The sequence below is a fragment of the Mirounga leonina genome, unplaced genomic scaffold (assembly GCF_011800145.1).
Source record: "Mirounga leonina isolate KUSES-001 unplaced genomic scaffold, KU_Mleo_1.0 Mir_94, whole genome shotgun sequence".
In the NCBI taxonomy this organism is placed as follows: Eukaryota; Metazoa; Chordata; class Mammalia; order Carnivora; family Phocidae; genus Mirounga; species Mirounga leonina.
The window spans coordinates 54,878,078-54,891,036 of record NW_023270855.1 but is presented as its reverse complement, the minus strand read 5'-3'; the positions used below and the strand labels follow the sequence as shown (position 1 = coordinate 54,891,036).

Sequence of the window (12,959 nt, the reverse complement as noted above, 5' to 3'; positions counted from 1 at the left end):
TGTCTGATGAGGAATTAAAAACTTAAGTCATCTATCTAGAAAACTGTAGCCAGCCCAAACATTCAAAAGGGAAACAAATCACGACAGTCTGTTTGTATGCGGGATACCAGTTGTCCTCAAAAGGGGAAGTGGGGAGGAATTTGGCAATGACTAGAAACATTTCTGGTGTCACAACTCGGGGATGCTACCGGCAGCTAGGGTAGTGACCAGGGATGCTGTTCAACATAAGATACTGCACAGGACAGTGCCCCACCGGAAAGGATTACTTACCCCAAACTGTCAACAGTGCCAAGTTTGCAAAACACTGTGGCCCACCATACAGTGTCTTACAACTTCAAAAAAAATTATGCTTCCAAATATAAAGAATATTGAATGCCACAGGAAAATGCCCACAAAATTAAAAAACCATATACAGTAGTTCTACTTTTATTAAACAGCATGTATACAATGAAGTGTGAAAATGCATTTATAAAATATACACGGGAACGACTCAGGAAGTCACCAACAGGGATTAAAATACAGGGTGATAACATCAGAGATAATTTTATTTTCATATGCATACTTCTTACATTTTCTGAAGTGTCTAGAAGTACCCTTTTTGTAATTTTTTTTTTTTTAAGATTTTATTTATTTGAGACAGAGAGAATAAGAGAGAGCACATGAGAGGGGGGAGGGTCAGAGGGAGAAGCAGACTCCCCGCCAAGCAGGGAGCCCGATGCGGGACTCGATCCCGGGACTCCAGGATCATGACCTGACCCGAAGGCAGTCGCTTAACCAACTGAGCCACCCAGGCGCCCCTTTTTATAATTTTTTGAAATGAGAAAACTAAACAGGAGACATCAATCTCTGAGTAAAGACCCAAACTGCAGTGTGTACCCCTGAAGCGCCTTCTGCACCATCATTACGAATACTCATTCAAGATGTGTGGCTTTACTAAGTGTCAGGCACTGTGCTCTCTCAGCTAATACTCCCCACAACACCACCAGGTTTATTAGCTGCAGTTGACACGTGAGAATTTGGTTCAGCTCTTAAAAGAGGTCCTAAAAATGGTTGGTAGCAGCACCCACTTTCAGTGCCTTTAAATGGTAGCCAGCAGTTCCCACAATGGATGTCAACAGGAGAGATGCAGACCTTTCCAAAGTGCCCTAAAGGAGGGGGGACGACAAACGCTGGGCGGAGAGGCCGGGCCCCAGTTCCAAGGGCCTGGTTTCAGCTAACTAAAAGCTGAAGGGGCGGGGGACCAAGATGCTAGAAAACCTAACTCAAAATTGTAATCTTTCAAAACATACCCACAAGCTTCAAAAATGTTGCCTGTTTAAATGAGTTAGGACAAGAGAAGGTCTCTTGTTCTAACTCATAATGAAGTTTTTTCTCAGAAAGTTTAGCTTATTTTTTACTTCTTTTTTTAAAGATCTTATTTATTTATTTGACAGAGAGAGAGAGAGAGAGAGAGCGAGCGCACAAGCTGGGAGAGCAGGAGAGGGAGAAGCAGGCTCCTCGCCGCTGAGCAGGGAGCCCAATGAGGAACTCGATCCTAGGACCCTGGGATCATGACCCGAGCTGAAGGCAGATGCTTAACTGACTGAGCCCTTTTAACTTTTATGTAATCTTGAAGACCTAATTTCGAACAGGACACCATGAGGGTCCAGTGCTTCATGTAACTATGTGTGCGGACACCTACAAAGAACATGCTAGCTCAACTACCTATAGGAGCTGTTCTTTGCCCCAGGGCCCTGGCCACCTGTTTCCTGTCTGGGCCTTTGGTGACTTCTCAGTAAAAACGGAAAGGGAAAGGACCAGTGCCCTTCTAATCCCAGCTACATCTATACTGGGACCAACATCCCTTTATACAAACAAAAGTAAGTACTATTAAAGCTTTTTTGACAAAACGGTAACTTCAAGCAGTTTTACCATCACCTAAACCGTAATCCAGACATTCAGACACACACTGGAAGCACTCGGCTAAGGTTTGGTTTGTCTTAAAGATGCAAAAATCCCTGTTAAGAGCCAAGAACACTTTGATTAGTAAACACTGAACCTCTCAAGTTTTAAAGGAGCACCTATCTTAAAAACTTCCACTAAGAACTTTTATTTTTTTAATTTTTTTTAATTTTTATTTATTTATTTATTTTTTAAAGATTTTATTTATTTATTTGACAGAGAGAGAGATAGCAAGAGCAGGAACACAAGCAGCGGGAGTGGGAGAGGGAGAGCAGGCCTCCCGCCGAGGAGGGAACCCGATGTGGGACTCGATCCCAGGACCCCGGGATCATGACCTGAGCCGAAGGCAGACGCTTAACGACTGAGCCACCCAGGCGCCCTCCACTAAGAACTTTTAAATCGACACACACCTCTCAGTCTGCACTCACTTGACTAGTCAGCATTTATACTTGACCATTACAAGAGCAGCAAAATCACATCGAGGTGTTAAAATCCAGCTTAAATGTAACTCCTCTATATAACCTAACTAAAAAGTTTAAGCTTTTAAAACACACATAAAAGGGTGCCTGGGTGGCTCAGTCGTTAGGCATCTGCCTTCGGCTTGGGTCATGATCCCAGGGTCCTGGGATCGAGTCCCATGTCGGCCTCCCTGCTCGGCGGGAAGACTGCTTCTCCCTCTCCCGCTCCCCCTGCTTGTGTTCCTCCTCTCGCTATCTCTCTGTCAAATAAATAAAATCCTAAAAAATAAATAAAACACACAAAGTTTTAAACAGATGAGTCACGGAAAAGTCTTTCTAGAAAAGCACTTATAGGGCCCCTGGGTGGCTCAGATGGTTAAGCGTCTGCCTTCGGCTCAGGTCATGATCTCAGGGTCCTGGGATCGAGTCCCGCATCGGGTTCCCTGCTCAGTGCAGAGCCTGCTTCTCCCTCTCCCTCTGCCACTCCCTCTGCTTGTGCTCTTCTGTCTATCTCTCTGTCAAATAAATAAATAAAATCTTAAAAAAAAAAAAAAGCACTTATATAAAGTAAATTAAAGTTACTGAAAAGGCTACAAGCTGGTTTCTTTTCCCTTTCTAAGCATCTGTCCTCCACTGCCTAAGTTTAAGTCTTCTTCAGATGAACAGGGTACATCCAGCCATGACAATTTTATGTTGGCACCTTTCAAGAAAATAATCCCCATCACCTGGAAGGTCCCAATTATATTGTCCTCACCCATATAAAAATGAGGATGAAAGCCAGGGAGGGTAACAAGGTTTCAAAGTTTCAGGGAATTAAATACTTCCAAAATTAGCTAGTACCATCCACAAAAAGAAATGAGGCACTAATCTATGTCACAAAGTGAATGAACCTTGAAAACATGCTCAACAGAATAAGCAGGCACAGAAGACCACATATTGCTATTTATATGAAATTGAACGGTCAATTACACACTGCGAGTCTGCAGGAGGGGGAAATGGGGAGCAAGTGCTAATAGGCACAGGGGCTTCTTTTTGTGACGATGAAAATGTTCCAGAATTAAATAGTGTTGACAGTCGCATAGTTTTGTGAATATACTAAAATGTAATGAAGTGTACACTGTAAATGGGTGAATTCTATAGATGTGAAGTATATCTCAATTAAAAAAAAAAAATCTCACTGTGGGGCACCTGGCTGGCTCAGTTGGTAGAGCATGTGACTCTTGATCTTAGGGCTGTAAGTTCGAGCCCCACGTCGGATGCAGAGATTACTTCAAAATAAGATCTTAAAAAAACAAAACAGAACAAAACAAAACCTCACTGGTTAAAAAAAAAGGCTGCATGAAAATACTCCAACAACCTGTTCTGTATCCTTAAAGATAGTCGGTTCTACTCCGTCTCAGATTGGTGTCCTTTTCTTTGGTTTAAAACCCCGTTTTTCAACTTCCCAGGAATAAAGTCACGTAGTGTATTTGGTTGCTCAGAGCAGCTTTAAGAATGTGCCTTACTCTGGTTGTTTTTGAATCCCGATGACAAGAGCTAAAATGTCTTTAAGGCAAAATTTATGTAACACTTGCATATCTCTCTACTCCTCCCAGCACTCCTGACAGAGCTACTTGTAAGGTGGTGAAAACCAAGCCTACTTGTTAGATGGGAACAATGAAGGCCAAAGACATTCTCTGGGCCCAGAGGACAGAGGCGGTGTTAAAAAACTAATCTGTAAGTAAGTTCTCTACACGTTCAGGCCTCCAGCAGCAATAAATACAAGCAGATACCTTTAATACATCTCTTTGTTGTCCTCTTGCTTGTGGCTTCCAACGCGACACCAATTTCATCAGGATCCTGCCCTTCTTCCTTAACGGCCTATTAAGAAGAGATGAAACTTTACAACACTGTGGAGACCTGCAGGGCACACATTGTTCTCTGTTAAGTAACAACTTCCCAGCAAACAAAGTCAAACACTTCCTTGCAAAGAGCAACAACTCTGGTTCTGCTCTCTGGGCTGCCAGCCCAAAAGGCACAGGATGAACCCAGCACAACTTGGTTCTCTCTGGGCCCTAAGCACAAAAGACAAAGGGGTGTATGAACTGGGGCTCCAGGGTCCAGGTCAATGACCAGTTCCAAAATGGCCCTTAAACTAGACATTGCCCAACCCTCCACTTTAATAACGGTAACAGTAACAGAGATGCGGCACTAGGTCCACTAAGTGCACCATCTGTAAAGGGCTGAGTGGTGTTCCACAAGCCACGCTTGACTTCTGGGGAGAAAACCCACCAGACAGACTGGGAGTGGGGTGTGTGTGTGTGTGTGTCTGTGTGTAGGGTTGCTCAGCACCTTCCTCCGGCCTGGCACAGCACTGGACACTCAACGGTAAACCCAAGCTCTGCAACGAGCTTGCTCCGGTTGGGGAGACAGCTATTCCTCCATACTCAACGTGGGGTTGAGTGCGGCCAGGTGGGGCATAAACACAAAACGGTGCAAGAAAGAAGCAGGGAGGTGGAGCAACACTCTAGGAGGCACGTTGGGGAGACATCTATCCCAGGGAGAGCGAGAAAGGCTACGAGGCACTAACCAGAAGCCGTGAAGAATAGCGGTGGAGGGGAGGGCATGACAAGAACAGAAGTCCTGGAGTATTAACAAGCACAACTCCCTCTCCTTAAGATCGCAAATGCTCTTTACTCAGCCGTGCTCCAGGGGAGGAAACTGAGGGGCAGGGAGAAGGCACCTATCCAAGGTCACAGAACCGAGTCTCCAGCTGGAGCCCGGAAGAAGTCCAGGCGGCCACCCGGCGGCGAAAAGGACGCGCTTTCGGCACTCTTGAGGCGACCAGCTGGAAGGAGGATCAAAAGCGAGGCAGAGAGGGGCGGTGACGGGCCAAGGTCACACAGCCGGGCCCCGTGGTCCCCGCGAGCTCGGGCCGGGGTCGGTCACAAGGGGGAACGGTGGAGGGGGGCCCGCGTCCGAGAATCGCGGTGACAGGTGGGCGCGGGGGCGTGCCGCGGCCCCCTGCTCCACCCCGGGACGTCGAGCCGCCTCACCTTCTTGAGCCGCTCCATCAAGACGCTCTTGTTGCCGCCCGTGTCCAGGTTCCGCTTCTTTAGCTCCGCCCGCAGGTCTATCACCCGCAAGTCGCTCAGCCGTCGCGTCCCAGCCTCCGAGGTGCCCGACCCGACAGCGGCTGTGCCAGAACCCGACTCGCCGGACCCTGCCAGAGTCTCCGCCATCCCAGGTCTCGCGTCCCCGCCACCCACTTCCCACACCGCCGGCGGCTGTAGCGGCTCTGAGCACAAAATGGCGCCGCCTAAGAGGAAAACGCACTCGCTTCCTCCCGCCCCGCTTTCCGGCAGCGCATGCGTGCCGCACATGCCAACTTTCTTAACAGCACGCGCGCTCGCGCGTCGACCAACCGCACGTTCCCCACCACAACGCGCAGGCGCCGTAACTGCAGCACGCATGTGTCACGGCCGTTCGCGGCGGGAGGCTGGCGAGATGCAATGCGCCTGCGCACATCCCTGTGAGCGCTCACCACGCATGTGCACACGCGACCGGCAGCGTCGGCTCCGCGCCGGGTGCGCCTGCGCAGAAGGGAGGCGCGCCAGGGCGGCTGGAGCGGTTCCCTCGCAGGCGGCGCCATTTTGTGCTAGGTGCCCAGATAAAACCGGCCCGGTTCTGTGTGAAGTGGGCGGCGGAGCCACGGTCCCTGGAATGGCGGAGACTCTCTCAGGACTAGGCGATTCGGGTGCGGCGGGCGCAGCGGCTTTGAGCTCTGCCTCGTCGGAAACCGGGACGCGGCGGCTCAGCGATCTGCGGGTGATCGATCTGCGGGCGGAGCTGAGGAAACGGAATCTGGACTCGAGCGGCAATAAGAGCGTTTTGATGGAGCGGCTCAAAAAGGTGGAGCTGGGGCCCTGCGGGGGCGGGCAGGAGAAGAGAAGGGGGTCCTGGCGGCCGCGACTGCGGTCCCCTGGTCTCGGGGTCCGCCCCCGGTCCCTTGTGGGGCCTGCCTCTGGCCGGGAGCTCCGGGCTTCTCCCGACTCTTCCCAGGCCCTAGCGGGAGCTCCCAGCCTTGCTGGGCTCGGGTGCGAACCTCAGCGCCGCCCTGGGAAGGAAGGAATGTCTGGGCGCGAACCGGCGAAGGCGCCGCGGCCTTGCGGCGGCGGACGGCAAGGCCCCCAGGCCGAGGGTTCCTGTTTTCTTCACCGGCCACTGCGCGGAGGGCCTTCCTCTCGGCGGCCCACCCTAGCCTCCAAAAATGACGGGAAACCCGGAAGCCCTCACTTCTGGGGCGAGGTGGGGGGACTCGGCCAAGGTCACACGGCCGTGGAGACGAGGCGTAGGGACTGGGACCCAGGCCGGGCGCTTTTCTGCGCCCGCGCTGGCCGCGGGGCTTCCTCTGGAGATTCCGATGCTCCGTGGCCCGTTAGGGTCGACGCACTTTGAAGAGGGATCTAGTTGACTGGGCAAATGTGCCAAGAGCCTGTTCAGAGGTTAAAAAAAAAAAAAAAAAAGCGGTTTGTGAATTTGCAAGCTCTAGGTCGGGGAAATAGCACGGAAAAGGAAGTACTGTTGCGATAGCGAGCAGAAACGTAAGAGACGTTGGTGGGGAGAACGTGAAGACGGCTTCAGGACTTTGCTAGGAGGCAGGCAGAGTGGGGGCTCTCGTCCCTGTGTCTGGCCTTGGGTCTCTTCCGGGTCTCAGAGGCCTGATCTTGGGCACGGAAGGCGTTTAACGCTCTCTCAGCTTGTTGATCCTGTAAAGAGAAGGAAAGATCGTGCTTTCGTGTTAGGATCAAACGAGATTGCACGAAACGGGTTTGGCGTGCCGCCCGGTACGTGAAGATACGATCGTTGACACAATTCATTTTTTTCTCTGTGCCATCATTTGTTATTTGCAAAACCAGGACTCTTATCCCTACCTTGAGGGGTTCTGAGGGATGGGTGTGAAAAGCGTGAGCAGTTAATTAAATGTTTGGGTCCTTCTTCCCTTTTTTCATATTCTCGTTGGCTTTTTTGTTTTTCTCCCATTGACCTATTCTCGTCTTGGGACCTCTCTCGTGTAATCGCAGCATCGCTACCCCCAACCCCTGCAGACGGTGTGATTTGTGACTCTCTGCACCCTCCTGGCTCCCGAACAACTGAAGACCAGGGCATTAGTTATTACGGATTGCTATTAAGGGGAAGTAGGGATTGTTTCCCATTTTCTGAATGAGGAAGCTAGGGCTTGAAAATGGTGGGTTGATTAGTCCACAGTCAGTTGGGCTTTTCTAACTTGATCTTGTGTTTGTTTCACTATGGATACGAACTTCTTTACTCAAGTTGGGGCAGGTAGTTCGTCGACCAAGATGTTCTAGAAAAAATGGTGGAAGGTTGAGGGTTGCCAGCAGGGCCTCCAGTCAGCAGAGCCAAACTGGGACCCTTATCCTTTTTACTCAGTCTGCAAGACTGCAAAGCTGATAGGATGGCATTGAACCTTCCTGTCAGATTGGTTGCTGAAACTGGTATGTGACTTCAAGGATCCTCCATCACTATTATCTCAGAGCCATTCTTCATTTCTTCTCCCTGTTTTCATTTTCTTAGGGGTGTGGTCATAGGACATAAATATCAGCGACTATGTTAATATGCTACCTTATCCAAGTGAGTCTAGAATTAACTGATTTTGTTTTTTACTTCTACCGTCTAGTTTAGTTAGTGTCCCCTTTTTTGTGTGTGTGATTTTTCCAGAAAGGGCAAATGAGGAAAAGGCGGAAGGAGCACAAAGAGTAGTTTCCTGAGCTCTGTAAGGATGACTCATAGCCTACAGTGTCCCTGGGGATGATCCTGTAAACACTGCACCCAGAGGAGACATATTGAGGGGCAAAATGGTACACCTCCTGTCTGGGGCAGTTCTAGCAGTATTCCAGAATCCTCTTTTGCCAGGAAGAATGGGAGGGACTTTCTGGTTGTGTTTTCCTTGATCCCAGAGCAGAAATCCCAATTCCTTCTCCTCACCCTGGCTTCGGAGAGAGGAGAGATTTTCTTTGTTCCTGGTACAGTTCAGATGTGGAGTCCCTAAGCCCCATTGCAAATTCAGACTTCGACGCTGAGAAACTCCTGAAGATCGGAATTTCTGAAACCGTCTAGAAAAAAGACATGCTATTTGAAGTGGGTTTAAACAGAACTTGTGCTCATAGGATAGTACAGTAAAGAGAGAAAGAGTTATCAGTAAAACCTAAAAGCGAAGCCCAGTATTCAAGGATAACACTGATGACAGGCTCAGTAACCATTTGCTGCGGGCCGCCTTGGGGCTATGCGCTGTGCTGAGTGTGGGTGCGGGCTGTTCAAAGGAATGATGAGCTCTTGGGTGGGAGGTGGGGCTTGCCAAGAGATCATTATAATTCTGTACCCTTTCAGGTAGGTCCCCTGCTGGTTAAGAGCAAGACCTTTGAAGTCAGTCACAGATGTGAGTGATCTGATGAGGTCATATGGGTCATGTCCAGTCTCATGGCACACACAGTACGATCTCAGCCGAGTGAGTGTTAGCTGAGTATTCTGTCCAGACAGTGCCAAGTGTAGGCATGGCATGGAGAGGGAGTCACAGAGGGTCGAACAACACGTCGCTGGGTGAAGTCATAGGAAAGGGAAGAGTGTGCTTTTTCCTTTTTGAGTTCCCTTGGGTCCCTAGTCCAGGATGGACTAGATTGTGGTGTACTAAGAAATAAGTTGACTCCAGAGCCTTTGTTCCAAGGTAGAGCAAGACAACAGATGGGTGGGGGGAAGCCCTTTCCAGATCAGCAACCTGAAGTTTCCGTGGAAGTCGAGTCTGCGTGCTGCCTTTTTTGCTAAACTATTTTTTAACCTTCCGTTTAGGCAATTGAAGATGAGGGGGGTAATCCTGATGAGATTGAAATTACCTCCGAAGGAAACAAGAAGACATCAAAGAGATCCAGCAAAGGTAGGAAGGATTTTATAAGCACTGCTAATGTTAAGAACTTTCTTCACAATTCTTTCCTTTGCCAATGAGCCCGTTTAGTTGGCTGTGTTTGGGGTCTGTGAGCTACCCTGTGAATCCAAAGGGCCTGGAATGAAACTTTGCATTTCCTTTAAGATTTCTCTAGTGTAGGGGCGCCTGGGTGGCTCAGTTGGTTAAGCGACTGCCTTCGGCTCAGGTCATGATCCTGGAGTCCCGGGATCGAGTCCTGCATCGGGCTCCCTGCTCAGCGGGGGGTCTGCTTCTCCCTCTGACCCTCTTCCCTCTCGTGCTCTCTGTCTCTCATTCTCTCTCTCTCTCAAATAAATAAAATCTTAAAAAAAAAAAAAGATTTCTCTAGCGTATTTTTTTTCTGGTACTTAGGAATTCAGACAGGATGGAAGGGATATTAACATATTGGTTCATTAGGCCTCTCAGCAGCCCTTGTTTATCCAGACTCTTAACCTTCTTTACATAGAGAGTATTTAGGACTGCTTGGGTCTCCTGTTTCTCTGACTTCTCTTTTAAATACCACCTGGCCAAAACAGTTGTCTCTTTCACAGACATTGCTTTCAAAATTGCCTAGTGCATAAATGATGCATTCATTCCACATGGCATTAGTGATGTTTATCATCTGACCCAAATCTCCGTTTCCCTCTTCTCCCCTTCAGCCTTCCTCTACTACATCCTGGGCTTTAGTCAGGCCCCGAACATGTGCTTCCCGCTCTTGGTCCTCTTTTGCCCAGTGCTTATGTTCCTTGCCTACCCCTCTCCCCATGTGTCTGCATTCAGGTCCTTGTTCATCAACAGATGCCTTATGATCCCACCAGTAGCAACTCCTCCTACCTTCAGCCCTCCGCACAATGATGACCTGGTTCCTTAGACCTTGTTTTATTTATTTATTTATTTATTTAAGATTTTATTTGTCAGAGCAGCCGCATATGCACACATGAGCAAGTGCACAAGCAGGGGAAGTGGCAGACAGAGGGAGAAGCAGGTTCCCTGCTGAGCAAGGAGCCCAATGTGGGACTCAGTCCCAGGGTCCTGGGATTATGACCTGAGCCAAAGGCAGATGCTTAACCGCTTAACCGACTGAGCCACCCAGGCGGTACCCCTTAGACCTTGCTTTAATGCTAATGTCACTCTGCCCCATGTTAATGAGATTATTGAGGGGAGGGGCTCTATCTTCCTTGTCTTTCTTGTTCTTTAATATTTACTTAGTAATTTCATTCAATAACATTCAACTACTGTTCTTTTTTTTTTTTTTTTTTTTTAAGATTTTATTCATTTGACAGAGAGAGACACAGCGAGAGAGGGAACACAAGCAGGGGGAGTGGGAGAGGGAGAAGCAGGCCTCCCGCCGAACAGGGAGCCCGATACAGGGCTCGATCCCAGGACCCTGGGACCATGACCCGAGCCGAAGGCAGACGCCCAACGACTGAGCCACCCAGGCGCCCCTCAACTACTGTTCTAAGAAAGAATCAGCTAGGGGCACCTGGGTGGCTCAGTCGGTTAAGTGTCTGCCTTCGGCTCAGATCATGATGATCGAGTCCCACATTGGGCTCCCTACTCCCTCTGACCCTCCCCCCCTCATGCTCTCTCTCTCTCTCTCTCTCATTCTCTCTCTCAAATAAATAAAAATCTTTAAAAAAAGAAAGAATCAGCTAAAACTGGGCATTTGAACTGTTCTAAAAGTTCTCTTGGTAATTGGTGGCTTTGTTGCTCAGGCCCCCAAACAAAATGAAATATTCATATTACCTGGCCAGTGGTGAAGAATTGGGTTTGAAATGTCTTAAGAAGCAGGGACCAATTGTCAGCCACACTGTGTGGTGTAAGCTCTTGGACAACAGCAGTCAGGTGACCTCACTTTGGAATGAAGTCACTTCTGTGGTCCATAGTATATTGTGCATTTTTGGCTTTGCCCAAGTAAATGTCTTTGCCAGGGTAAAGAGTACTGGAAAATCACAGAAAGACAGACTGATGGAAAATAGAGCGTGTTGGACCTCTTTTTGTGTTTTCTTTTCTTTTTGATAAAAAAATTTGTTTTGTTTTTTAAATACAAGCATTAAGTGAAATGTAGAAGCTCCTTTTTTCCTAGTGAGGAGGTAACCCATTATTAGAAGGTTGGGCATACTTTCCCAGACTTTTATGTGTGTATGTGGTCTTTTAGAAATAAATATATAAAGGGGCGCCTGGGTGACTCAGTCGGTTAAGCGTCTGCCTTCGGCTCAGGTCATGATCCCAGGGTCTGGAGATCAAGCCCTGCATCCGGCTCCCTGCTCCTCGGGAAGCCTGCTTCTCTCTCTCCCACTCCACCTGCTTGTGTTCCCTCTCTTGCTGTCTCTCTCGCTGTCAAAAAAAAAAAAAATATGCACATATATTTTCCTTAAGGAAAAGGTCTTAGTTTACAAAATATTTTTTAGATTGTTTTTTTCCCTTACCACATTAAGGACGTATCTCCATAGTGCCTGCAAGTATAAAAAGACCTTTTTTTAAACAGCTTATTGTAACGTTTCTTATCAATGTACCAGTTTGGTTCATCAGTCTCCTTTGTTATTAAACTGTTGAGATTTTTTCCAGTTTTGACTTGGCATTTCCAGTTTTCAGTGCTGCCATGAACCAGAAATGTCTCTGTGTAAAGAAATACATTTTTGGGGGCACCTGGGTGGCTCAGTCGGTTACGCGGCTGCCTTCGGCTCAGGTCATGATCCCAGGGTCCTGGGATCGAGCCCCACATCAGGCTCCCTGCTCAGCGGAGAGCATGCTTTTTCCTCTCCCTCTCCCTGCTGTTCTGCCTACTTGTGCTCTCTGTCAAATAAATAAATAAAATCTTAAAAAAAAAAGGAATACATTTTTTGATAATTTTTTAAATATTTTATTTGAGAGAGAGTGAGCAAGAGAGCACAAGCAGTGGGGAGGGGCAGAGGCAAAGGGAGAAGCAGACTCCTAGCTGAGCAGGGAGCCTTACGCAGGACTCGATCCCCAGGACCCTTGGATCATGACCTGAGTCCAAAGCAGACGCTCAACTGACTGAGTCACCCAGGTGCCCTATTTTGTGATAACTTAATTAGAAGTATAATTACGGGGTCAAGGATATGTGCATTTTATTTTGAAATAGCTACTGACAAGTAGTTTTTCCAACCAGCTGTACTGCTAATATCTCCACCAACAACAGAGAGGGGGTGCCTGTTTAAATTCTCACTGAATGTTGAGGATTATTTATCTTGTTACGTGTTGCCTTTTACGTAGGAGAAAAGTATTATATTTATCTGCAGTTTTCCACAGGTAAAATTTTAACTTACATCTCTTTACAGGTTAAACCGCTTCTGGTAATGGGCCATCTGTATTTTCTGAACTGCTTTTAATGCCCTTTGCCCACTTTTCTACTGAGTTTGTCTTACTGATGACTTCTGAGGGCTTGCTCTTTAAAATGTTGCAGTTGTTTTTTCCTAGTTTGTCATTTGACTTAACTTCTTCGTGATGTTATAGTCATTCAAGTTTTAATCTTTAATACAGGCTGCACTGTCAACCTGTCCTATATGGTTTCTAGACTTTATGTTGTGTTTTAAAAGGCCCTCCTTGGGGTGCCTGGGTGGTTCAGTCGGTTAAGCATCCAA

General features: G+C 47.9%; 2 protein-coding genes across 8 annotated transcripts in view; one reads left to right on the top strand and one right to left on the bottom strand.

Moving 5' to 3' along the window:
• SAFB2 (scaffold attachment factor B2) overlaps positions 1-5,708 on the bottom strand; it is a 33,913-nt gene extending 28,205 nt beyond the window's left edge. For 3 of the 5 annotated variants that reach the window (XM_034997334.1, XM_034997336.1, XM_034997335.1), the window contains exons 1-2: positions 5,435-5,708; positions 4,172-4,259 (exon numbers count right to left, since the gene is read on the bottom strand). In XM_034997334.1, the coding sequence (XP_034853225.1) occupies positions 4,172-4,259; positions 5,435-5,620 (274 nt within the window). In that variant the 5' untranslated portion in view covers positions 5,621-5,708. The remainder of the gene's footprint in view (positions 1-4,171; positions 4,260-5,434) is intronic. The other 2 variants (XM_034997337.1, XM_034997338.1) reach the window with 1 other exon arrangement.
• A 269-nt stretch (positions 5,709-5,977) lies between these two features.
• Positions 5,978-12,959, top strand: part of SAFB (scaffold attachment factor B) — a 36,619-nt gene continuing 29,637 nt past the window's right edge. For 2 of the 3 annotated variants that reach the window (XM_034997331.1, XM_034997330.1), the window contains exons 1-2: positions 5,978-6,290; positions 9,243-9,327. In XM_034997331.1, the coding sequence (XP_034853222.1) occupies positions 6,102-6,290; positions 9,243-9,327 (274 nt within the window). In that variant the 5' untranslated portion in view covers positions 5,978-6,101. Of the gene's footprint in view, positions 6,291-7,897; positions 8,538-9,242; positions 9,328-12,959 lie in introns of those variants that run through there. The other variant, XM_034997332.1, reaches the window with a different exon arrangement.